At 41.2% G+C, this 27,953-nt stretch overlaps 1 protein-coding gene across 3 annotated transcripts; it reads right to left on the bottom strand.

Annotated features, from left to right (window-relative positions):
* Positions 1-27,927, bottom strand: hipk3b (homeodomain interacting protein kinase 3b). 3 transcript variants are annotated; one of them, XM_088371721.1, is made up of 17 exons: positions 27,564-27,927; positions 19,763-21,077; positions 15,414-15,537; positions 11,991-12,110; positions 11,811-11,897; positions 11,265-11,449; positions 11,030-11,189; positions 8,921-9,044; positions 8,594-8,715; positions 8,336-8,460; positions 7,881-8,048; positions 7,384-7,692; positions 7,163-7,309; positions 6,802-7,049; positions 6,546-6,597; positions 5,588-5,727; positions 1-5,221 (listed from the first exon to the last, which is right to left on the bottom strand). In XM_088371721.1, exons 1-17 carry the CDS (start codon positions 27,634-27,636, stop codon positions 4,713-4,715), a joined length of 4,008 nt encoding a protein of 1,335 aa, XP_088227847.1. In that variant the 5' UTR covers positions 27,637-27,927; the 3' UTR covers positions 1-4,712. The 3 variants fall into 3 exon arrangements, with proteins under 3 accessions (XP_088227847.1, XP_088227849.1, XP_088227850.1); XM_088371723.1 differs by lacking the exon at positions 27,564-27,927 and adding an exon at positions 26,871-27,500; XM_088371724.1 differs by lacking the exon at positions 6,546-6,597.
* Positions 27,928-27,953: the final 26 nt, after the last annotated feature.

The raw sequence follows: 27,953 nt of genomic DNA on the forward strand, positions 1-27,953 counted from the left end.
TGCGTCAATAGATTTTTTTTAATTCAAAGTGAATCTTAACAATAATACACCATTTATAAGTCTTACTTCGACACTCACCAAAAGAGTCACCTGGAAAACCCGCTTAATGTGACTAAGTAGAGAAGGCTTGGTCACACCTAAATCACTGAGAACTAGAGAGGAAACACTAACGCAAACTGTAAAGAGACATCACATCCATAGTTAGTTTCCCAGTCCTCATACTGTAAATATTGCACAGTGCAATTGCTACATGGCAAACTAGTGTAGCACAGACAAATTAAAAAAGCAAATCAAACAAATGGCAACAAAAAAAAAAAACACCAAAGCCACAAAATAGTCTACAGGTTTTTAAACAGTAATAGCTCCAATTTCATAATCAAGTGTATTTGATGAGCCATCTAGACAGATAATTCCATAACTTGCAGCATGAATTAACTCTGCATAAAGAGATGAACACAAGCTAAACCAAAATAGAGCAAAACAAATCAAACTGTAACACAGTAGCACATTGAGACTAATACCAACCCTGAATTAACAACTCTAAAGGATAAAACCGCAGCAGAGGATTTTTTGTGTGTGTCATAAAATCATTACAATAATAGTTTACAAACTGTTTTATCTGTTAAATGTTACACAAACCCTCCAAATGAAAACAAACAACTCTGTAAAGCAAGGTGATGGGTGGAATTCAAAACAATAGGTTGCATCTCCTCTTGCGTCGCATTGCTGGTGAATACTTTGGGAGGAACCACAACACCGATTACATTTCCCATGCGTATTATTGGCAAACTTTTTTAGGCAGTAATCATCTGCCAAGTTCATGTCTTGTCGTCAAAAGCTTTCTTGTCCAAAATGATATCACCATTATAATCACTAACAAATAAAAAGCATACAACCATATCAGTGTTGAAACGTATCGCGCCTGTGAGCGTGCCGTGAATCCACAAGAATAAATCTCCTTATAATGAACAAAGAATAGAGAAAACTCAACATGCAAGTAGAGGAGTTTGTGATTCTTCAAAGCCAGTGTTAACAAATGTGCTCTGGGTGCTTGACGAAAACAAAGCGACGCACATGCAAGGTCATGTAAAGTACACATCATCTAAGAACACTTGTGTGGTGCAATGACGGCAACAATGTTTAAAGTATTGCATCTGCTGTTTCAAGCCAGTGACAATCCAAAGAAGGGTGACATGATGATCATGGTTATCGTTATTATGAAGTGTTATATTGGTACAATCCACCACTATGCATGGTCCTCTATTGGTTTTCTACAAGCTGATCAGAGGCGAACAGGATGAAGTCTTATCTTGGGTTTCTTTACGTAAGCCACTTTGAACACTCATCTATACGGAAAAGTCTTGGGACATATATCCTAAAAATGTCATCAATCAGGGTGGAGGAAAAAGTTCCCTCTGACTGTTAACTCATCTCATTAAGACAGCTCATTGATGTTGAGAATAATTGTCAATTTTTGCACATGTGAAGCCCTTTGAGACTTGTTTGTGATTTAGGGCTATATAAATAAACTTGACTTCATATAGTAGGAATGAATGTGTCTCTTTCTGCGAGCAGTGCATGATAATGATAGAGGCATGGCTGGGTGAGTTTGGAAGAATGCCAGAGGCCTGACCTGAACCTCGTCAATCACTCAACACACCACGTGTTGAAGTCAACTTTCCCAAGAGGCTGCCTTCAACAGGCCTCAAAATTGGCGTAACACAGGTTACTTTGGAGTCAGCCAGTCCGCTATCAATCATTTCAATCAAACACATGCACTAGCCTGTTAACTGGAATAATTGAGGGAGCACACAACTCTTAGTCCAGCTTCCCATCAGCCAATTAATAGTACCTTTGAATTTTTTATTTTTATTTAAATTTTTGTTCATCAGTCTCATGAATGAGTTTTGACGCCAAAAGTGAGAATGACCTCCAGGTGCACAATAGACGAGTTGCTTTGCCGTCCATTTTTCAAAACAAGTCTTAAGATGTGAGCCTTTCATCTACATGTTTTTAAAGTATTCAATTAAATAAAAAAACTTGAGCTACAGCTCAAGGCCATTTTGTATGATCTCTCTGTATAAGAGGCTCGTGAATAATAATTACCTTTTGCATGTGTCCCAGTACTTGTCCGTATAGCGTATTGACAGATTGAATGGATTCTAGGCCTTCCTCCTTCAATATGCATCTCGAATGTTCAGAATCTCAAGGCACATACACAGTGCTGCTCACACTGCTTCAGTTTCAGTAAGGGCCACACGACAACGGCGGCTTTCCAATTAAAAACGCTGAGACGAGCAGGGCAGCGATCACAACGCAAGGCAAAGCTGATATTCTTATAACATTGAACAGATAAAAACATTCTAACAATAAATACTAGGTCAAATCAATTCAAACATTTTGGGCGATGAAAATCATTTGTGGGTAAGTATTCTAATCCGCCTTCCTTTCTGGTGAGTGTAAATAAAAGATCATTTTCACATGCACAATGCCGTTGCGTTGGGAGAATATTGTTAACGTACGAGTTACATCGATACTGCAAGCTACGTTTTTTTTTTAAATGAGTACGAAACGTCAATATGAAAACATACAAAAATTAAGTTATACATCGATACACATCATCTATATGTTGTGATGAGCCTCGAAGGATAGGTCGAAAAGGATAAAATACTGATGCATAAACACGCACGCACACCCCGAGAAACAACAAATGCAACTAGCGTTCGTTATCAGCAATACAGTAGTTATAATGACACTTCAAATAGAAACATGAAAGAAAAAAAAAATCAAAACCACTTCTATATTAGATCATTAGGGACCTACACAGACACACGCACGCACACACAATTTGCAACGCTAGGCTCAAACTCAGAGAAATCACCTAATTTCACAGCTATGGAAGTGGCAATCATTTAGCAGCTTATCTATGATACATTCAAGAAAGAAATGATACGACTTATTAATTGCCCAATAAGCTAGACAAAACCTCGGCCGTTTTTAAATATGTTTCTTTCTTTCTTTTTCTTTTTAATCTACCCCATTCTACGACTATACTCCAAGTGAGGTTTACGCAAGGAAATGAATTACAGTCTTTGGTGCTGCCAAGCAACTTCATTTGAAATTAAAGACAAATTATACACACGTAACTAAGAAACAAAACAGAAAAAACACAAACATGATCTACGTGTATATATAGATATATGCTATATAAACTGGTGACACCTGCTCCCACCGTATATATTTATATATGTATATATATCCTCCCTGACGGAATGTTTAAAAGAAGCAGTCGACACTGCGAAGCCTTTAGCCATCAACAAATGTAAAGGGAAAAAGTTAACTTTGTCACACATGCATAAATGAGAGAATTGCACACAATTAACTCACACCTCATCAAGCATTGGTACTAAATACTGTAGCTCTACAATATACGTCCATATATGTGTGTATATCGAATACTGCATGGTTTGCTCAGGCTTGGAAAAATCCATACCGTGAATTCATTTGCATTGTTTTCCTTACCTAGTCAAAGCCATGCCCACACACGTCTTAACATCGAAGAAACAAAGTGAAATGAAAATACGTCGACGAGTGTGGAGGGAAAGGCGACTATTGAGATTGTATTGCAGTTTCGTCCAACAGTACAAACAACTGTTAGTAATAAGGGTTTCACTAAATAGAAAGTGATTATCAAATATGAAGCAATACTCAGTACTTGCACGTTGTACACTAGTTCATTTGGACAAAACTAAAGTTGCTTTTTCTCTTTAAACAGCAAAGCATTCGCAACCGCAAAGCATGCCGTTTTACTTGCATGAAGGGAAAAGGAAATTACGACTCACTAAAATATACACCAAAGTATAAGCGCACCGCTATCCTATGTGTGCACGCATATATATATAAACACACATGATGCATCGCGTAATTGTATATGTATATACTCACACATAGGATGCATCGAGCGATTGGAATTTCAAGTGCTGCAGTCCAGTACATTAATAGTCTTGTATATAGTCATATATAAGTACTAACATGAACAATATGTAAGGCACTATGGCTGGGGACAGTTATACAATGCAGCGAGTCTTGTCACACAAACGATAAGAGCAACATCAACGCGTCGTTCAGTTTACACTTTTGCTCATGCAAGACCACATGCAGCGTGAGGAACGACCCTATTTAAAATCGCTTAGTTGACTTTTGACATTGCGAACACCGAAAGACACTGAAAAAGTACAAATACTCGGAACAAGGTACAACATACACCGTAGACGACATCTGGCAATCTAGAGCTAGAGACTGGGATGGCTTTACAAATGTGAATGTGTCTTGCTCATGTAAGAAGGCAATATAGAAAAATAGCTGGGGTCGGGGGTGCAACGTCAAACTATTCAACACCACCCCAATTATTTACCTGTTTTGAGGAGTATTCGTAGAAGATCCAATGCAAAGGTATATCAAATGTGCAAAACACATTAAGTGTGACTTTAACGACTCATTCATTCAATCATTCATACATTATTTCCTTCAGATTTTTTGCCCAAATCTCAGACATCGTTCTTTTTTTTTTCCTTTTTTTAAAGCTTGAAGTTCAATTACACCCAAGTTGACATGATTCAAAAAATAGCTTGTTTTCTCTGTGGTTGTGCCATGGTTTTTGGAAATGAAAAACCATGTTGCTTGTGGTTTAAGACAGAATTCGCCCGGCGCCTTTAGCCCTCGGGTAGTGAGAAGAGTACCTGGGCACCTATGCTCAGATGTAGGGGTACTGGTTTATTTTGGTGGGACTGAGAGGGAAACTGGCGTAGGCCGGCGAGGCAATGTAAGAATGCGGGGGGAAGAGGGGCTTGAATTGGCCTTGGGGATGCAAGGTTGGGGAGGGCAAAAGCCGCGGGTTGATGCCCACTGTGACCTGATGCACGATGCCCGCTGGGTGAGAGATGCTGTAAGCGGGCTGAAGGACGGGACGCGAGGCGCCAGGGGAGGCCAAGAGGTGGGCCACGGGCGCGGCCGTGACCAGAGGGCCAGACGGGGGGTAGGACAACAAGGTGGGTTGGGAGTGCGGGTGTCCCCCAAGGTGAGGATGGCCCGCAGAGTGATTCGGGCTGCTGTGGGACAGGGTGAACGCGGGCCCATGTATGGTGGGGGGGATGAATGCCTGCGGTCTGCGGTGGGCAAAGTTGCCGTTCCATTCCTGGTGGCAGGAAGTGAAATGCTGGACCTGGAAGAGATAACAGGTCAGGTTTCAACAAGACACGTCCTGCATTTGTTTGCCACTAGATGGTGCTGTATTTTCATTGCAACTTTTGAAATAAATACAGTTCAAAGCTGTAGGAAGGGAATAGATGGGGCAATATGCTCACTGGTGGAAGCAATTTGTATCAGTGCATGTCAAACTTTTGACACCAAGTTTGACCAAGGTTTGTCTTATTTCTTGTTTTACATGTGAATTTTTTATGCACTTGGATCAGTGGTTCTCTTGCATTCCTAATGGTAATCATGCCACACACACTCACTCATATCGAATCTCCACTGCAGTCAAAAACACTTCGTGGCACATGAGGATGTGACTGCCGCAAGTTCTCACCTGCCCAAAGGCTAAGGGTTGCTGCTGCTGGGGCTGGAATGAAGGGGTGATCTTTTGGGAACTGTTGAGCAGAGGAGTGGAGTGGTGATGATGCCACCCAGAATGGCCTCTCCCTTTGGACTGGTATGAAGACTCCAGAACTGAGCAAGAAGTGAAGGAGATACCAAGGGATGAGGATGCTATTAATTTCTTGCCTGAATATAATTTGTGCAAAAACCGATGAGCAAAAGCATGTCATCGCTAAAAGTAGATGACATTAAACAACAATTGTGGCAGGAGGCTTTATCAGTTGTCTGCTATTTTCAAAGTTTGATCAGCTCCCAATTTTCAACGTGGTGGCATGGGTGCTCTGAATGTGATCTCTATGATATTAATAGACATGTTTGAGGGATCAGAGAGGAACTGGTAACTAAACTCTTTCATAGAGTGAGGCCAGATCATCAGCTCTAAATATAGCTGGTAGCCGTGCCCTTTTATGTGTGGCCAGTTGGTGGTTGGACGTGCGACATGACTGACATGAAAGGTGATATGACTGAATGATTTCGGTGAAGGATTTACATTGCAACCTTCCCTAAGCCCAATTTTGGAAAATAAAAATAGTGTGAGGGTGCGGGGCGGCGTTGAATAAACATTCGGTAAAGACACGTTGACGTCCCACTGGCCACAGCTGTTATAAACCCTACTCATGGCGTGTGGAAAAACTATTTTACACGTGAATGAATTGAATATTCAAACTTGGGTGTTTATGACAGCCAGGATTTGCGTGTACTGGTCGTCATCCATGTTTTGAATATTTAATTCCAAGCAAATCCCAAATGCCATGCGTAGTTTTATGAAGCTCACACCCACACAGATACACAACACTAGCAGAGTAGTTTTAGAATTAGCCTATTGGCAGAAAATAAATATCCACTCCGGAAATGGGCTCAGATAAGTCAGTCAGGTCACCCATAATCACCTGGGAGAACCTCTGTGGTCGACTAAGATGACGTAATCCCAGGCCATGTGACCTGTAGAGCAGACAGCAGCAGTGGTGACTAGACTTTTGCGCTATCATGACCTAGCACTTGCTGCTCTCCGTGGCCGAGTTAGTAATCCAGGGTTCATTACTCACTTAACCATATTAACACAGACATCCGACGAGTCAGTTCGACATTGAATATCAAAATCATGACTGATGCATTGCTTCGTGCACTATATGTGGGCAGCATTACCTGTGTTGCCAGGTGCTTCACCGACACCAGTGTTATTGTTCTGTACTCTCATTGGAGGCACGGCGGCCGTACGCACGGCTGGCTTGCTGGGCTGGGTTTCCAGGGCAACGCATGTAACACGAGGCTTGCAGTTTTGATTGCTGTTTGCAATGTAACGCCGCTGGGGGTAGGGACTGGTGTTATTGCCGTTGGAGGCGGGTGAAATGTCCACTGCGTCGCACCCACTTTCCTGTTCGTCATCGGACATGCTGTAGGCGAGAAGCAAGAGAAAAAAAACATTACAGACAACACTGTTGTGTTGACTAATGCCAAAAACATGGGTCGCTTAGGACTCTGTTATGATAGCCTATATTGATCATACCTGTTAGGATGTTTACAGGGTGACGTGCTGGACTGCACGGAGGCTGAAGAGCTGGTGCTGAGCGTGCTGTCGGGGCTGCTGAGGGAACACACTCTCTCCATACTAACGGTGCTCTGACATGCCTCGCAATCTGCACTTCCTTTACATCTGACAAAGAAGAAAACGACATTTACCACAGAGCCGTAGCTTTCCTTGCTCGAGGGACCTAGCACGCTACTCACTCGCCCATTGAGTGCCTTTGTGCGCCCTCCTCTTCATCACTACTGATGCTGATGACGCTGACAGACGGGCTCGTTAGCTGCTCTTGCGAAACCGAAAGGTCCTGGCAGTCCGGCTCTACTTTGCAGCAGTTGTCGTCATCTTCTTCTTCCGCCTGCTCTGTTTCTTGCTCGTGTATAACAGCATGCCCCTCTTCAGGGCATCTTGCTTCTTCCCCTGCGGCCTCTTCCACATTCTTTGCTGTATCAGCCATCTTTGGGGACTGGCATGGTAAATTTGGGTTGTTTGTGTTTTGGGAAAAGCTGCTGCCTCTGTGGGAAGAAGGAACCATGTCGCATCATGCAAAACAGCATTGATAAAGGAAAATCTTCATTGGCCACTAACAAGATATTTATTATCGCATTAGCTGGTTTCAAAGCTGAATTGTATTATGTGATAATATAAGCCTCAAACTGTTTTTCTGTTGTTGTTTTTTTTTTAGTAGCCAGGAGTGACATACCTGTTGGTACACGGCTTTGCTCTCTTGTTGGCAGCTGGCTGTGGCCACACCACATGTGCAATGCCGATGTTTATTGGCTGGTGAGCGGGCATGGTCATTTGGTTGGTTAAGAACGGCTGAGGGTGGGCAATCATTGAGCTGTAATGGTTACCATGGGGATGCACTTTCCTGCATTAAAACAGAACATTGTACAATGAGCCAAAAGCCTTTAGCACCATTACTGACAAAATGGTTTCCATCTCAAAGGACACGCATATGACTCACCAATCATTAATATTCAAGGCAGACAGCTTTCTGTGTCTGTGTTGCAACGCAACCAAATTTCACACGATAGCAAAACAACTTACGCAAATGACACCCTTACTCTACATACATGTATTGAAAAGTTTTAAAACTATGTGTTGAAGTACATTATTGTTAGATTGCATGACTAACACAGCTCAGATTCAGCTTACCCCCAGTCACCCACTCTTGGTGGGCCCGCCACTGTGTCAGATGCCAAAGTCGTTGCCGGTGGGGGGACTGATGTCACTTGCTGCCAAGTGGGCACCAAAATCTGCTGGGCTCGACTCGACCAGGCCTGTGAAGAGAATCCAAAAACGACATATTTATCTCATCAGTGATCATCTTCAAATACAAGGTTCATGTCATTCACAAAACCTCCACATTTTAGCATTGGTGTCTCTGATGTTGTAACTGTGTGAAAGCAGTACCTGCGTGATAACTCCTGGTCTGATTTGGATGGGCTGGATTGGGGGCGCTTGAGTGACCAGAGGAACGGAGGCCTCCATTCGAACAGAGTAGCCAGCTGGTTTCACAGTGTTGGTGGGTATTCCTGAAGGGGTAAAATGTAGAATATTTAGTTATAATTGGTTTCTGAACATTTGAGGAACATGATGCAAAGCACCTTGAGATAACTTTTGTTTTGAATAGTCTCTATACAAACAAAAATGAATCAAATCACATATGCTAACCCAGAATAATTTACATTACATACATAATATTTGCACTATAAACTGTGAAAAATGTACACATAGTACCTTGAATAGTGGGTGGACATAAGATGAGTGCCTGTTGAAATGAATCGTTGCCTCCAAACTGTCCACTTCCTGGCTGTAATGGTATTCCAGGGTGCAACACTGAGGGGGCAGATGGTGCTAATGCCTGGAAAAAAAAATGAGAGATTTGAGATGACTAAAAAAGCGTGATTGACCCATACCGCAAAATGTATTTACAACTTCAAGTATAACTAGAATATTAAAATTCGAATGAACTGTAATGTGATAAAAGAGAGACCCAGTTGTGCCTTTGAGACAAGTGTTGCGCACGTGCTATTCAAACATGTGCTTCTGCTTCACTACTCATACTGACTATCACAACATTCTCTCAATACTAAGAACTGGGCCTTTTTTGTTCTGCCACAGTGTCTGCGTGGCTGCAAAGGATTGTTAACAAAATGCCACATGTCAGAAGGTTAAAGAATAATATTACGAGCCCTCATTTGTGCAGTAGACTAGAGTAAAAATAGTCTCTTAAATAAAGACGCTACAGCAACGGGATTCCTTGGATTTAAAATGCAATCGTCAGCTTTGCATTGTGGTAAAAGAGACCGATTAAGGAAAATTGACTTTTGAAATTGCCTCTGTACAAACGGCTGAGTCTGGGGGGGTTGTCTATACATCACGTGAGAAATCAAACAAGCAAATAAATCTCAACTCCATAACTACCCCAAACAGCATTTCTCTCGCCATTGAGGTGGTGGTAACAACTGGACTACACTGTCTAAAATATTTTATTTAGCAAATGCCATGGAGTGATGGTACTGTTGGTTCTAAGAAACGTGTTTAGGAAATGGGCAAGTGTGTGCTTACAGTGTTAGACAGGGAGTGTAATCTTGAGCTTAAAAAAAATCAATAACGTCATTTTTCCATTATTAGTTTACGTGATAATTTTGTGAGGCAGTCAATGTGGTGTTGGTGGCAGTGTATTTGTGGTGAGCCATGTGTCCATTGTATGAACCACATACAAACACCGGTAATTCAGTGTTTGCTCAAATTTAGACTTGGCTCAACACTGTAATCGGAGATGGTCCCAGCCGTAAGAGAGAGCAGGATGAGCAAGTGCTCAATTGCACACGTAAGCACCGCACCCTCAAACTTTTCAGCCTGGGTCAAAATGCAGGATGTAAAATTTGCTCCAATTTTGATCATGGGGGTATTTTGACAGAGGCATGTTATTAAGACAGCTGTTGTGTTGTTTATTTGTTCAGGGGGTGCAAAATAATTCCACTTCGATATTTTGTGCTGCCTTTATTCTAGATAGCTTTTATAGACTGACTGATTTGTAGATCTGCATCATCAAGTGGCACTGAAAGAAAAAGGGGTCAGCTCCTTATTTCTCCTCGGCAACAACAGATTTGCAGCGTTGCCATGACCTCAGTATCATGACGTGATTTTGTTGCCATGACAGCAGAGCTACAAGGCAGTTAGATGGGTAAGTCTGCAGTTTTGAAATCAACAAGGGCAAGGAGATTTTCAAATCTTCAGACTGGGTGTAGAACAACTTTTCATAGAATAGAATAGAATAGAATAGAATAGAATAGAATAGAATAGAATAGAATAGAATAGAATAGAATAGAATAGAATAGAATAGAATAGAATAGAATAAAGCTTTTACTAATATGCTTTTAACATTACCTTTATCTCTAAGCCAGGGGAGATATTTTCAGGGAAGTTGTATTAATTTATTTTTAAAATCTGATGCAAAACACTGTATTCCAATATGCTGTGTTTTGTCTATTTTCCACACCATTCAGTGAAGTGTGGCATTTTTTCATAGATAAAAACAACTTGAAAACATTTTATCGTCATACATTTCTGTCCCAAATGCAAGATTTCCTCATAAGCGTTGCTTAGGAGTGGCCGAAATACTTCATAGATAACAGATTCCTTTTGCTAAGCAGCACCCATCCCCAAGTATCGCGTTGCATCCATTCCACCAATGAGCCGGATGAAAAGAAAACCTTTTTGGCCCACGTTGACATCTAGAATACTGTTTTAAACATACAGCGGGTTTCAATGAGACAATGCGAAACAATGAGACAAGTGTGGACAGCAGGTTGTAATGTAGACACTTTGTCAATGGCTTACTTGAGGGTGGACAACAGTCATTTTGTTGAAGGGGTGGTTAACTGTGGCTGCAGCAGTTGGGGCTCCTGGTCGAACGAAGGGTCCCTTACTCCTGTTCGCTACCTCATACGTACTGGGGCGGGTTGAGCAAATATCCATGATGTGGAAACACGACTTGACACTGTACGCAAGAGGTGAGGAGGTCAAATTGATGCCCAACTCAATGTGTCGTCAGGAGAAGTTTCAGTGGACTTACTGGTTGCTATGAGGGAAGTCGAGCAGATGTTGCATTGTCACAAAGGGGTGACTGAGAGCTTCAGCGGGGGCGATCCTCTCCTCTGTATCGATGAGCAACATTTTCTTCAGCAGACTCACAAACTCTTGGCGGTCTGCTTTCTCTGCGAGTAAATCGCTGCCTTCTAGATTCATCACCAGGTTCACCTGGAACAAAATATTTTAACTCAATCAGTTATTTGTTCTCAGTTCTTAAACTATGATATTATTGTAATATGATACATGTTTCCAGAAATTCTAAATGTTGCAATCAATTCTGACTTAGAGAATGTGGGTGTGTGAGAGTTCCTGTCTTCTGAGTAAAGGATGACTAAACCTTGAGAGTTTTATTTGGTTTGTATTATGTTTGAGGGTAAATTTTGAAGACAAAATGTCTGTGCTCTTTCATTATAAGAGATGTGTACTCTGCTTTTCTACCCACTTTCATAGATAAAAAAACCACATTCTCTAAATATTTGATGTTGACCTTTGGAAGTTTCCTATTAGAAGTCAGAAAAGTTGAACATACATGCACTATGTCATCCAAACAGCTGAAGATGTACTTCCTTGCTTCCTTTGATTTCATCCCCGTCTCAGCCTCATGCTCATCTGTAGACTGTGGAGACAGAATATGTTTTGAAGTAGGGTGTTAGTGAAGTGAAAGTATGAAGAGGTTTCAGTTGCACTATCTGTCAATAAACTGCTTCACCTTTATTCTCCAGACTGCATAAGGCGAATCTGACTCTCTGCAAAAGAAACGTGTCGTCTTTGTCCCTGCATTCAGTAAATGTTCTCCAGGCAAACCTTGCGTCTGAGAAATGTAGCGAATCTAGTTGGACAGAAGATTAGAGAGGGAAAATGACATAAATAAAATTCGATTGAGGTAAATTAAGGCAGTAAAATTCATTTAATTCTCATAAACACTGTGTTTGCTGTCATTACAAAGACAACCAGAGCGACATCATTTTGTAAAGTCCCTGACAATCAGAGTCACTGGTTGCAGATTGTCTCGGCCGAGCACTGCCTCAAATACCTTGAAGACTACAGTTCATGTGAAATAGTTAAACCCAAATATCCCTGTGCTGATGTCTGACAGGTGTCAGGGTCTTTTCATGTTAGGCTGTGATAACAAGGTCCTCCTGCGCTAAATGCCAGGTGCCTTCCTTGGTTACGATGGCTCTTTGGCGGACTGTGCCACACACACACACTCACACATGCTCACAGGTTATGTGAGGAGGCCAGTGAGAAGCCTTGCTGACGTCAATCACACTTAAGTGTTAAGGACAACGAGCATTACAGATTCAGCACCGCAAAGAATCATGGAGCCACACAGTGCGAAAGACGTGTCACACGACGTCAATCATTGGAGCTCCAGTCCAACCCTAAATGTGATAAAAAATCCTGTTATGTCACACGATTTGCGTATGCCAGTATGGCAGAAAATAAGAATTATATGTAACATTGCTAAAAGCTCAGCTTTAGGGAATTACGTTTTGGAAATGGAAAAACATCACTACAGTGGCAGTGGCGTAGAAAATAGAATTATATGGGAGGGAAAAGTCTTGTATTAATTTTCCCTGGATGAAAAACAAGGCTATAAAATAAAGCTTTAAAAAAGTGGAACGAGGACACAATGATTTTGTAGAATTGCCTCCAAAATTAGGTTGTAGATGTACAAAAACATTGCTGAGAGTTTCAGAATTATAAAGGCACATATAGAAAGGTCGAGATGTTACAGGGACCTTAGATAAATGAAGAGGTGGAAAATCAACTGTAATTGCTCAATGTTTAATCTTGACTGTGTGGGTGATCTAATATCCTGCAACAAATTAATAGTGCAGAAAAACATTTCAGAGTAGAATCATTCAGAGTATCAAAAATGCTTTCCACTTTTGATCTCTCTGACCTTCACAAAAATGAAGAATCAATTAAGCTACAAAATATTCTGCATCTAAAAATTCACACTAAGCCCTGAGAATGTTTGTACTCCCATCATTTAATGCGTTAATCTCTGGTCAAACCATGTATTGAGCCCGAGCTTGAACGTTGGTCTGATCCTGGGGTATAAACAAGCAATGTGTCTGCGAGTGGGAGTAACATATGTCCATGTTTTCAATGTAATGGGTAAAGACTCAATTTGTTTTTCATAATCATGAAGCCATCTGGTTATTTGGTTCATATCAATTCCCAAGATGTACAGCAAATCAGAATATAGAATGTAGTCAAATCCAGTCAAATTAAGCAACACATTACTTATTACGTGTGCAGTGTGCACAAGTACAGTGATTGTTTATTAGTCCAGTGGTGCTCAAGGCTTTTCACTCTTATTTGTTTCTCAGAGTAGACCACCATTCAAATAATGTAACATTACATAAACATGAGCAAATATTTGGCTGATTATCAATTATGTTCATTTTTCAGCCAGTATGAAACATACAAAACTTATTTCTCAATTGTTTAGACACTATCTCATGTATTTTTATTTAGTTTGGTACGGACCACAGAACCCATCTCAAATGCAAAAAGACCTTAAGATTCTTCGGTTAATTTAAAATATCGGATTTGGATGGGAGCAGAATAGAAAGCTTTTAATATCGAAAACTACAGTACCTGTACGTTTAATCAAACGAGAGGTGTTCTGATATTAATTGAACTAAACGATACACTAATATAGGATGAGGAAGGTAAGAAGAGTAGGAGGACTCGGAGTTATAAATACAATCTGCTGTGTAAAATGGAACCAGATCCTGTGCAGAAAGATAAGTTCAAAACGGAACTGAAGGGGTGGCTCCAGCCAGATTCCCTCCGCGTTCAAGTGGATGGATGACACCTCACACCAGCAGGCAGCTGTGGCCTCTTTAGTTTAGTCAGCTTACTGTTTAAGTTGTGTATTCACTGTATTAGCAAGAATAACAAATGTTTGTTTTGTTGATGTTATTTTTGTCTACTTGTAGTTTGTATGTTCTATTTATATTGAGGCACTGTCAATGGGACATCCTGATCATGTTTTAATCTATGTTTTAACTAGAGTTGGTTAGTTTATTCAGTTAGTTCGTTTATTCAATTGATCTGTAAGAAAAAATACTAATCTTGAAAGTGCACTGACATTTCCCAATTGAAATCAAGGGCTGACAATTGAGGACGTATTTGGGAAAATATTGATATCAACTATAAAATCTGTTGTGGTGTGTTTATTTGTAGTGAGCATTATACACAGGTGTAAAGTGTTTCATAAAGAAACCAGAATCCTTACCAAGACACTAGTGACAATTATTTTACACTGAAGGTAATGTGAGGCAGCCACATGTTAAATGCACAGTCCCAGGTGCTCTGACATAATCATATTTATGTCGAGGATTCACTTCTGCCACACCGAACATGAAGAACGTTTCTGTGAAGTGATCTTTGTTTCAGGTTCCTTCTCACCTATTATCTCGCTTCTTTTTTTAGGAACTCTCACATCTCCTATTTTTAGCAACTTGTATCCAAACTCATCTGCCCATCTGAGACTTTAGACTACAAGAGGTCTCCATGAAATGAGGATGCTCTCCTTAAATCTTCCTAAGGCAACGTTATTTCATGGGACCCGTCTTATGCAAAATATGACTTTCATTTTGTTCGTGTTGTTGACTGAGGTCAAATCTGTTTTAGAGATGTTGAGTGATTTCTCCTTAGCCTGACCCTGGGATGGAAACAATTTTAAAGTTGGTGATAAAAATAATTCATGGGCTTCAGAGCAGGGTGCAGAGAGGCTGAGCATCATCAGGTAGGGAGCAGTGGCACAGAAAGGCTTTGCTGGCAGGCTTTGAGGGGATAGTGAAAAGCAGCTCAGCGTAAGCCCTGATCAGACTGGGCCCCGGAAGACACCGTCAGGGGTCCACTGGGACAAATGGGAAAACCCATTTCTGCTCAGTCTTGCTGACACCAGCTGACTGCTAAGTCTACCTCTCGAAAAAAAAAAGTCCCTTTCCCACCCAATAAAGAATGTTGCTTGAGTATAAGACGTAGGGCAGGCTAAACTATGAGGGAAAAAAAGTGACTTAGTCTGACAAATATGGTAAATTATATTTAATAAATAAAAAGGAAGTCAGCGTATCCAAAAAAAAGATGTTGTGTGAATATGGTTGCTTACCTGGTCATACTCCAAGGCCCCAGGGTAAAGGGGCCAGCCCAGGAAAAGCTCAGCTATCACACAGCCTAGGGACCACATGTCTATGGCTTCACAAAATGGCAATCCCAAAATAATTTCTGGAGCCCTGTAGAAATACAAAAAGAGTTACACCCATGGCATTACAGGATTGCATTCAAGAATAACTTTCATTTTACAAGCGATGTCATCGTGTAAGACATTAACACAAAGTGGCATTGATGATAAAAACAGACAAAAACATTTTTGAAAATGATAAACAGTCGCAATGCATAATAGAGAATTAAGGAGGATGGCTGTTAGATGTTTTAAAGTGGGAAATAGCAAGCAGTATGAGTTGAGCCAGAGTGGCTGAGCATGAGCAGGCCCCGGCCAGTGGGTTAGGAGGTCGGCCAGTCTGGGATGAAAGCTTGGACAGTGTTAAATCTCCTCGTCCCAGACAGAAAATCAGCATTAGTATTTCTTCATTTACTTGACGGCTTCCTGTTACTAGAAGTGAATTGGTGATGAAAGGACGAGAAGAGCAGAGGAAGAGTGGTTGTGGGCTTTTTGGTCTCATTAAATAAAAAGTAGTGGACATTAAAAAAAATATATTAAAAAATACCGCTTTAGGGAAAACAAAAAAGGTCATGAAAATGGCATCAGATCATTGAACTACTCTTACGTTTGCTGGCATCTCCAACAAAATTCTACTAATACTGTAATATCAATGTACTATTAATATCATATTAAATGTACAAAATGTAATATCAATCATTTCACTCTTGTCTTATATTAGTTAAGGAAGCTTAACACAATACAAGAGCAGCAAATGACATAATTATCACAAAATAAAAACGAAGCAAACAATTATGATCATGTGCGCAAAACAATACGCATACAAAATCTGGGTCAGTCAGAAACATAGGAAGAAAAAAAACACAGGGAGTGGAGTCAGGCAAACAATTTCTCATCCCATCAGTATTAGGGCAGGATTTTCCAGAGGATAAAGCTCGGGGTCGGGGCAGCATTGGGTGGGATGTGTTGTGCCCCATGCAGGACCTAGCTGGTCTAAGATGGGAAACTCCATCTAATGCAGCACAAATCTAATCTTACACGATGTATATCTTGTCAATGCAGATTGGCCGTAGAATGACAGAACCAACAAGCCAACTGCTGCCATGCACCTAAAGTCATGACAGCCCCATAAAGCCTGTCATTCATGTATGTAGCACAACTATTTTGGTTTCCATTTACAGAACTTTAAGTGAAGCTGTTATCTCACACTTCCAGAAATAGCTCCCTCATCCTCCCGCCCGTGTCCTATCAGGGAGGACCAACATGTAAGGTGGAATCCGACCTGCAAATAAGGGCGGCAACACACCAGGGAGGGGTATTGTTGTTTTGTGCTTACAGAAGCCTTACACAGCTTGTCCGGATAAATAAAAGTATTTTTGGAAACACGGGTGAGAAACATAGTCACCCTCTTGATGGAAGCAGGAGGAATTTGTGCACATCTCTTCCACCAATTGTGTAATTCCACATAGTAATTTTCAGGTCATTCCGCATTATTTTGTGGAACATGGGCAGCAGTTGTGCTCTGATCAGCCTAGGCCTTGGATTAAGGGTACAAGGCTTTGGGCGTGTGCTACCAATGTAAACCTCTTAATGTGCTGACATGGAGCCAAAGCTAAAGAAAGATTTTTGTCCCAATTCAGATTGACTTCATGTTGTCAACTTGCCATTTTCAGTTGGAACACAATGAACCTCATCGACCGCCAAAATCAAAAGAGGTCATTTAAAAGTGAATCCCCAGTTCAACTCGCTTTTCTTCTATGTCCATTGTGTTGTTATGGAGATTAAATTTCCAAGACTACAACAACAAGGCTATATACAACTTTCCAATAGCCGCCTGAGTACAGACAAGTTGAGGGAGTATGTTTTTCTGTCCTTGGCAACAAGTCAGTTTGAGTTTGCCAACTACTACATAAGGCCTTTAGCAATGACTGTTCTCATTTTCAAGGTGAAACCTCCCAAGTATTCATTAGACGCCTTGCCTTAAATCCATTAATTTATTGGAAAAACAATAACAGTGTGGAATGTAAAGTTGATCTCTCCAGTTTTCATTTCCTCTCCTTATGTGCGCATGTACTGATAGTTAAGCCACCGACTCAGCCACAAAAGAGAAAGGTAGGCTTTTGTTGTGAAATAGTAGTGCAGATACTTGTTGGTATAGTGGGAATAATACCCTTTCGTAGATTCAGCGTGCTATTTTTACTTTTTTTTTTTAACTAGCAAATATTTAATTTACATTCGCAGTGGTGCTCAACCGCATATATTATACATTGTGTATAGAACATATGCTTCAAAGACACTTCTTGAATGAAATAGTTGCCGGGGATCAAAATCTTATCTATCCCTGCAACGCCCTTTGGCAAACTATCAGACTGTTCAAATAGATGCAAAATGCACAAAAGGGTTGTTTCAAATAAAAATGTTGAGTAAGGCCTAAAGAGTACAATATACCCCATTACATGAGGGAATTATTTGATCATGAGCAATGAACAAAACAGACTAATTCTTTAAAAATTAAATGAGAACCGTCTTGTATTGTCAAGCTCTCCTAGAGTTGCACTGGCCAGAGTTATTTTAAGCAGTTCTTTGCTCACATTCTTAAACATGCTGCTCCCTTGACGTATGCACAACATGGTTTCCACAAAACAGGCAGTTTTTATCCGGGCCGCTATTTACATAGCATGCAGTCATTGATTTCACCACGTCAGTTTACGCTGTGATTGTTGTGATAGCGGGATATCTTTTTGAAGGCGCGTGTATCTATTTTCCATGATGTCAAACGTACATCTTATATATATAGCTTGCTGGTCAATCTAAATTAAACAGTGCGTGTACACTGAAATATTATCTGCTCATTGCGGCAACATTTACTTGTATGTATCAGCATATGAAAATAGAGCAGCAGAATGTCAGGAATGGCCACCAAAGCGCTGAGAGGACTGCGATGACAAGCAGCTGCTCTCAACTTCCTGCCTTACAAAAGTACAAACTATTCTATTTTGGGCAACTTCCTGAAACAGCCTATACACAATGGTATTTGTGAAAAGATAATTGAAACTTGTTCAACACAAAGCTGTAATCGTTTTTATAGGTGCATCACAAAGCAACTTCAGTTCATGGACCGTAACCCCAGGAACAAAAAATGGAGGAAAATCTGGAATACGTCAGTTTCCACTGTTTTGGGGAAGCCTTTCTACAAGATTTTAGAGTGTGTCTGTGAGATTTTTGCCGTTTCGGGAAGAGCATTAGTGACGTCAAAGGTCGTTAGAGGAGAGGGCTCACATCTCTAGATTCCTTCCCCCATTGTTGTGCGGTTTTAAAGTACCAATGTACATACAATACTTCAAAAAAACTATCAATAAAAACCACTGCCCAATTGTATCATTGATCAGCTCTAAGTAATCATTCCTCCAATACAGTGGTTGACAACCGCCAAATAAGTAGAACGAGTGCAAGCAGGGGGATAAAAGTTCCGTGAGGCATCTGGCTCTCACAGATGAGAAGGAATTTCCTAGAACCAATAATCAGTCGATTCCTTCACATTTTATGTGTTACATAACGCAACAAAAGCAACCGTATCATAGTTTCCTTTCCATCCAAGCTGCCAGCTATGTCAGTTCAAACACCAAAAGCCAACCGAAAATATGCATGTGTTCCGAAGTTGGTACTTCAGGTTTCCACAAGGTCTTGGGACAACAAACTACACCTGCGGGTAGCATCTACTCAGGCCTACACGAGCCGCGCCTTTGGATATAAAAACCACAGACGTTCACAACTAAAGAGTTTATGATTACGTAACTAATAAGAGTTTGGGCGATTTACATGTAACTACCTCGAAGGAATATAATTTAGTAATTTCTTGGCCAGGCTTCCAAAATGTTCCAAAATGTAATCTGATTACACAAACAACGTTGGGGTTAGCACTCCAAAACTCCTGTTAAATCCTTTCTGAAATGAAGGCACTAAGTTAGTCAAAGATTAAATCAATTTATTTGCCGACAAGTTCTTTCCCAGGCTACGGAGCCTGAAAAAAATCTTTTATAATAAACACTGTGGCGTCACTTTTTTCAGACTCTAGTGGTATGTGGCTCCTTAGCTGGCAGGATGTTGTGCAGCATGGGACACATGGGAGATTTCCTTGTTTTGCCAGAGGAAGGACATTTTTGACCCAACAGTTTTACTTCCCAATGACAGTAAAACAGCTTGCGGTTGCACTTAAGTGAACTGTCAAAACTATCAATCCTAATTACAGCCAACAAAGTTTACTGCTTTGTACTCACCTATAGTACCGAGATTGGAGGTACGTGGAGCATACTGCTTTGGACACGTGACTGGCCGAGCCAAAGTCTATCACCTTCACCCTGTAGGGTTGCCTCACCGGATCCACCAGCATAATGTTCTCAGGTTTGAGGTCTGCATGAATCAGACCCATACTCTTCAACTTCTTCAGAGCCGTGGCCACCTGCTGCAGCACAGGTCTGATCACTTTCAAGGGCAGCGGGCTGAACTTATTCTGCTTGAGGAAATCGTACAGGTTCTGCTCGAGCATCTCAAACACAAGACAGGTGTGGCTGCGGTGTTGGAAGCATTCAAAGGCTCGCACCAGGTTGTGTTCGTCTGCGTTCTCCCCGCTCAGACGAGCGAGGATGCCGACTTCGATTTGACCTTGTCGGGCGTATGAAGGATGGTTCTTCAGGATCTTTACGGCCACGACCTCGCCCGTGCCTCGTTTCCAGCACTTTACCACCTGTCCGAACGTGCCGCGTCCCAAGAAATCCAGCACTTCGTATTTATTCTTCAGGGAGCAAAGAACCTCATGCTGTACGACCTGGTAGTCCCCGTCACATCCTCCAGCGACGGGTCCTGCAGCCTGCTTGGAAGTCCCCCCTCCTGCCACCACGGCCGCAGGCGCTGCTGCGTTTCCTACATTCGTTGTTTGCAACATGGCAGGCAACATTGACAGTTCCTCCACAATCTGCATGGTGCTCCCTCGATTATCCAGCTCCTCACTTTTACGTTTCAGTCCACATCGCTGAGAGCTGTCAGCCGAGTTCAAACCTACACAGTCTGATTCTGTGTCTCCCTCCCCCTCCGCTTTCCCGTCCTCCTCCTCTCCACCAACCTCACCTCCTCCACTGTAGCCCTCTCCCCTTCCCCCTCCTCCTGCCCCTGTTGCTCCACTGCTGCCCCCACTTGCTGTGACTGTCTTCTGCTGCTGCTGATGACGACGATGATTCTGGTTCTGCTTGTGGACAACCGCTGCGCTCTGCCGCTGCTCGACCGCAGCCCGACCCAATTGGCTACCTCTTTTCCCAGGCTGTTGTCTCTGGACGCCCCGCACAATCACCGTCTTCACAGGGTACACTTGTCCTCCAAACACTTTCGCGTCCCCCGCCAACTCTTGGCTCAAGAAGGAGCAGGCCTTCGTCGGGTGCACAATACCAAGGTTTCGCCTGTTCAGATAAGTCCGCGGATGTGCTCTCTCATGGTACACACAGCTGCTGGGCTCAACTTTGAGTTTCTTCACACTGCTAAAGGCACTTGTCTGGGTTTGATAAATGTGTGGTGGGTAAACCAAGACTTGTGAGGCCATACCTGTAAGGCAAAGAGAAACAACATTGGAGGTCAACAATACTTGGAATATCATTTTAGTAATTGAATATGAAAAACTAATGATAAGCATTATAGAAAATGGACAGATGCAAAGTTCCATTCAACAAATAGAGATTTTAGTAAATTCAGAACATGGCGACCACAGACTGAAGCGAGAAGGGACAATAACATTGGTTACAAACCCACCAATCATGATTTTGGACCAGAGCAAGATCATAAAACTTATAAATGTGATAAGAAAAGTCATCCTCATCATCATCGAGCAAACAAGCTGCAGTGGAGAGCTTGAGAGCACCTTTCGACTCACATCCATCCACTGTAAACTCACCAACACCTCCACACAGAAGATGACTAATGTTGTAAAGGCTTGCCTGACCTTTCCCTGTGGTTGCAATACATCCCCTGCTTCACGTTTCCAGGCAACCAATAGGGAGGAAAAGCATCAGATGAAGACAACCAGACGAAAATAAAGCCACATGGCATCAAGGGGTGCAGATGGACACCACCCACCTGTTTGTGTGTACCATTTCATGTTTACTGTTCCCATGGGAACGTATTACGTGTACATCTGATCACCTAACAACCATTTAAAGGGGCAATGAAGTTCGATAGTTTCTAATGAGCCTCCCTGGCAGAGTGACTAAGCATTGGGGACAATGGGTGCCATACTCTGACCTCTAACCTACTCCCATTGTCCAACCGCTCAAGCTCAATGCTTTACACACGTTTATCAACATTTGGTCAAATAAAAATACCTTTTGACGCTTTCCTATGCTTGATGTCTATCACCTTGGTGCTCTAAACATGACAAGACAGACAATACCAAAAGATTTGCTATGCGTTATGAAAGCTCCAAATTACAGCCTGAGCCAACAGTGACTGCGCATGAATAGAAAAACTGGATTAATGGATTAATTAAAGTTTAGAGTTTTCCATTTGACAAAAAAGGAGCCTGATGAAAGGCAATCACTGAGTTTATTACTAATGATGAACCTGAACATTTGCAATCATTTATTGGGACCATTCATAGGTTGCAAAAACAGTGATTTATTAACATGTTGAATACTTTTGATCCGAGGTGCTTGCTTCCAGGCTACAAATATTTTGCTGAGGTTGCCTTGCTTTGATTGTATAAATATGTGAGAAAAAAAAAGCAAAGCAATATTCTTTGGGCCAAAACAATATGGATGAGGGGAGCCAAGCACTGTGGAGTTTTATGAGGTTAAATTGTCGATCATTTAAAAGGTTCATTTACCATATGTGTTCTGACAAAAAGGACATTTTTTGCAATCGTATTGCTTTTATGTGTAAAGAAGCGTTTCTATTATTGCTGCGGAACTTGATGCAAGTTAATTGTCTGAAAAGAAATGGTAGTAAAAAACTATTTCAAGGATAGTTTGGTAGGGGTGGAAAAAAAACAAGTAAAACTTGATTTGAATAACAGCAATGTCATTTGCTAAGGAGAAGCAGGGCAATTTAAAACAACGAAAATTGAATTCCTGTCAAGAAAATCAGATTTCAATTTCACCCAGCCCTACTTAATAGTGTTTAATCTCAACTTTGCTGTGATCAGCAGAAAACAGCCAAAAACAGCATGCAAGGGCTTTACCACTAACATTATACAACCCAAGACAAAAACCTCAGCTGCCAGCAAGATAAACCCTAAAGACGTCTAGATCCCAAACCCTGGAAGAGCATCTTGTCAGAGACTCTTCTCGCACCAAAAACAAAAACCACCATCTACTTAAATTATGAGACGCCGGACATAAAATGAGTAACATAAGGGAGTAATTGGTGGGAAAGAAAAAGAATAGCAGCTGCTTCTATTCTTATGAGCAGACGCCAGATACTCCCTTGGTCAACCATGAGGCTTCTACTGTGGGATTGCATTACAGCCTTCAAAGCCTTCCACCAACCTTGAGCTGCAAGATAATTACTCACGAGTGACCTTATGACAGTCGTCAACTCGAAATTTAAACCAGGAAGAAAATCAACACGTCACACCTGTCTGTGACAAGCAAGTGGTAGTGTGTGACAAAGTGTCATTGATATACTGTGAATAACAGTCACAATGTTTACATGCCATTAATATTCTGGTTAAGGTCAAAATTTCTGTTTCGGAAACATTCTGAATAACCTTTTTTTCATGCGTGAGCTGACAGTCACTCCCTGCGATCAATCTGAATCTTCTTGTCTAAACCGGATCTTTCTGCACTAACAAAACAAACAAATGGGCATGATGTATCCGGATACAGATTTATATGACCAAATAATCAGGTTAGAAAAGGAGTAACCCAAGGATAAAAAGGAGTAACCCAAGGATCTTGAGGATTCCGAATTTTTAAAAACCTGAAGATGAGCATATCGGGGGTTTTGCTTATGTTTACATGGCTTTGCGGAGCCGGAATATTCCTAATGCTGTTGTGAAAAGTCTGTCAAGTTAAGCATAGCAGCATTAAAATGGAATAAACCTTCCACACACTAAGCAACTCCATCACATTCATCACATATAACAATGAAACAGTGCTACACACGATTAAGGGAATCTAAGGTATCACATCATCACCATCTCATGCATACAGCGAATGAGCTAACAGAGGCAAAAACTGACCATGGCTATGTGGTTAGACTTCACTATTCAAAGTAACACAAAAGCTGATCTGTTCACTGCAGATAACACTTGAACATGTGATAGTGAAATGTAGCATAGTTCAGCGCCGTGTTAACGAGATGATAAAAAGAGTTTACACAATGAAGATGGATTTACAATATAAGATAGGGCGGACCTACACGTGTTTTTATTTCTTAACCTGAAAGGTGGTGTGCCTGATTAATAGCTAACCTTTAATATGCACATAAACCGTGCAGTTTAGTTGTTTGAAAAAGGCTTTTGCAATCATCAGAATCAACAGATTGTTTATTAGTTACTAATACGAGCCAAATGTGATATTGTAGAGGTGGGCCTTTTTTTTTTTTTTTTTTAATACTTGCAATCCCTCTGCCTTAAGACTGGGTTTGCTGCAAATAGTCACAAACGGCCTCACAGTGTCTCGTGAAAAAGATCTTCTTTTCTCAAAAGCCTCTCTATTTTCCAAGGAATGTGAGCACATGGGATTTCTCATTACTTGCATTTAGAGGTTCTCAGCTTGTTGGATTAGTTCTCGTACACAGTCAATATAAAGAGTGGACCGAATGTTCAGGACACAGCATAAATTGACATCTGTGTAAAAGGGACAGCTGGAACCAAGAGGCAGCGTCACACTTTAAACCAACGCTGCTGCTGCTGCCTGACACGTCATGCCTCTAATTATGAAAGGCCTTGGAAAAAAAAAAAAAAAATCCCACACTGGGTGGGCACTGGCTGTTTGGCTCCATAATAACAAAGACAATGACTGTAAAGTGCAGGGTATTTTTTTTCTTTGCAAGCGTTGTTCATAAAATTATCATCTGCACAAAGTGTAAGCACCACCACTGAGGTGTGAATATGTTGCCATCAGTGAATAATTTTCATGTTGCTAGTCCCTAAAACAAATATTCTTCTTGATTACATTTAGTAGGACTGTAACGATATAGTGTGCATTTACCAGGAATGTGCATCTTAACAATTTGAAATGTATCGGGGGTATTCCAAGTACATTTTCATTTTTAAATAATCTATTTCATGCGAAATCCATGTTTTTAGATTTTCAAATCTTATTTCTCCCATAAACAATGCAAAATGGTGTTTTCCTCAATTCATCGATCTCAACAGTCGAATTTTCTCAAGGTGAAAGTTGGCCAAGTTTTTCTGAAGAACTCGGAGCAAAAAGTCTGGGATTAGCCAACCATCTCTGTTCTTAATCGGTGGGAGCCAAAATGCTCCAATACTGCTGACCTCAAAGGGCTCGCAGTTTCAGGGTTAATAGTCATACGAGTCATGTTTCTTTCTCTCCTACGGGTTTTTCTCCTAATGTAGTTGAACATTAGCAGTAGCCACAGTGTAGCTCATTTTGGTCAAATGGCGGCGTCATCAACTGACTCAGACCAGACAAAGTGGTAAAATAGATATGAAAGCATTTTCAGTTTCTACTGCAACATTATGTGGAAACTCACATGTGCAGAAAAATCAATTTTGATCATATTAAATTATGACTCCTGGTCAACCCTGACATAATTTAATACCAAGTAACATTTCTTGATCAACATGCTTATCCATTCATTCGTCAAGAAGAAAATATATACTAGGTAGCCCAATCCAATTATCTGCCTGGTCTTAAAATAAACACTGTGCCTGTCCTGTCCTACAAAGAATGTTGAATGTTTACTTCTGGTGGAAATGTTCCACCCATCTGCACAGCTTTCCACAGAAATTCCAAGATTGTCATGGGGCTGGCTGTTATATTTTCCACCTTAAATGCAGACGAGGTTACCAGGAAACCAGCTCTTTATGCGGAAACACAGTGCGAGCACATGTTGCAAAGCCAGTGGGGTGTGTCATTAAATGTCTATGCTACCTTCACCTCCTAAAAGCCTTGCTTTAGATATCCTAAATAAGCAAGATTAAACACAACAAATTGCTGCATATGACTATGAATGTTTTAGACAACGGTCTATGGGAAAAGGAGTCCCTTATTTAAAAGAACAAAGAAGCAAGGATAAGAAATAAATTGCAACCAGTCTGGGAAAGTATTAACTGAGAGACTCTTAGTATTTACAGATACAGTATGAGACGACAGGAAAAATAAAATTGGAAGCAATGGAAGCTTTTAGCCTTGTTTTCAAAAAGCACTCTTCAGTTACGGGTAGAAGCATGAAACTACAGGAAACTATGAGGTGTCCTTGTGGTCAACTTGGCTAAGCAATACGAGCGCAGCACTCCTACAATATCTACCGTATTAAAGCAAAACGGGTCGATAGAGTCCATGACACCAGTCAAGGGTGTTAGAATAATTTCTAAGATGCACAGAGGCGTCTATGAAAAGGTATACAAGCTGCTCATGGTGTGGTTGACTGAGAAAGCAGCACGTGGGAGAGATAATGTGACGATGAGTGTAATGTGTGAGAAGGCAGAAGCCATTTATGCTGCTTTGCGCTAGCAGAGCCCAGGCACTTCAACAGGGCGAGTTGATGAAAGGCAGTAAGGCTTCGTCTGAAAATGTTTATAAGAGCCTTCAGCCTTCATTCTATTGACAGCTATGGTGAGGCAGTGAGCACTGATGCAAAAGCAGTGGAGGTTACCTCAAAACATTTGCCGTAATTGGAGCAGACAAATGATACATTCTTTGAAGTTTCCAAATTTAATGAGAAACCCTGAACATTTTTTTAAAAATATATATATTTTGAGATTTCCATTTCATTTGCGATCACTTTATCAAGGTCCTATTTCCATGTGTTAACATCAATCAAACATCCTATAAACAGGATGGTCTGTCCAAACTGTGAATACACTGTGGACCAATTTAAACATTGCGTTATGTACCAAATGCAATCCCTTTACAAAGATAATAGCTTTACTTAACACTGTCAGAGGGGTACTCATTATTGAGGTTGTGGAACTGTACTGAATTCTATTATGAGCTGCCACTAATACGTTTTCTTTATATGTTCAATACTTTTGAAAAATCTTACGACACTCCACCAAACAAAAAGGTCACTGAAAATACTGAAATAAAGATGACGTCATCTCCTCAATTTGCCCAAATATAATAATGTGCTTTTCAGGCATAACTAGCCCACAGAAACCATTCGTGCAATGTGGCTTGCGATGAAAATGAGTTTGACAGTCACACAACTTACCATCTCCTGAAGTGGGTTGCATTAGCTGTGCCTAATTTTGTGGCCAGTGTAGGAGGCAACACAACAGGTGCCGGGGAGACAAAACCAACCAGTCACCTAGAAAATCTACATCTATAAACCACACTAACTTGTTAATAGGGGAAAATATTAAGAGTCGATGGCCGGTTATCTGAACACAAGCGATGGGACCGAATTTGGTTAAATAACAAGATCATGTATGCACTTGCAGAGGTTCAGTGAGCTCAAAGGTCTTCCGTGTTTGTGTTAACTTGCCTGTTGACGTCTTAGGACAAATAATGGATTGACACTATGAACGCAATGGGACACAAAAATCACAACATTGACCGGGTTCGTTTCATCCACGTAGTAGAAAGTGATATTGTCATCACGATGTATAAATTGACGGATCCCCATGACAACACAGAAATAAAACACCACACACACTTGCGTTGATTGTTACAACCAACGTCACAATCACATAGGCGTACTAGGAATGTTCCTACTAGTCAAGTAGCAAATACCTAATCGCAGCAAAATGATCGTTTCGTTACCACAAAGTCACGATCGCGTGATTAAAACCAAACAGACGCGCGAGCCAAGTTTGTTGTTAAGTTACGGCAGTGTTACGTCACGAGCAAACTGCTTCTGCAATATCAATTTAATCGCACACACGGTGCCCCCTCGTCCACGTACCTTCACATAGAGTCACAATAAATATAATCCAGGGCTTTTCTGAACATGTTACGGACTTATGAATCCATAGCATGCACAGTTCGCCTGCACTGCTGCCATCTTGTCCTAGACGACAGGAAGGGAGAGCTCCCCCTCGGTAACGCCACCATCTCCCACATTGCAAACGTCAACTGAATCCCGCATATGAACATCCAGAAATATCAAGCCGTGCTCGGGTGAGAGCTACGCGGGTCTAATGTGTCTCCCTCCACTTTTGGGAAGGTAGCCCATCTAAGAAAGGGTGGCCGTCCCCCCGTCTAGATGCGCTGCTCCGCAGCCCTGCTAGCCTCCAACATGTCTCTTTCCTCTGTCTTCAACCCAGCGAGAATGTTTGTGAGCTGACGGCATTGG

The sequence above is a fragment of the Syngnathus floridae genome, chromosome 3, assembly GCF_059516105.1.
Source record: "Syngnathus floridae isolate MCC-2025c chromosome 3, RoL_Sflo_1.0, whole genome shotgun sequence".
Classification (NCBI taxonomy): Eukaryota; Metazoa; Chordata; class Actinopteri; order Syngnathiformes; family Syngnathidae; genus Syngnathus; species Syngnathus floridae.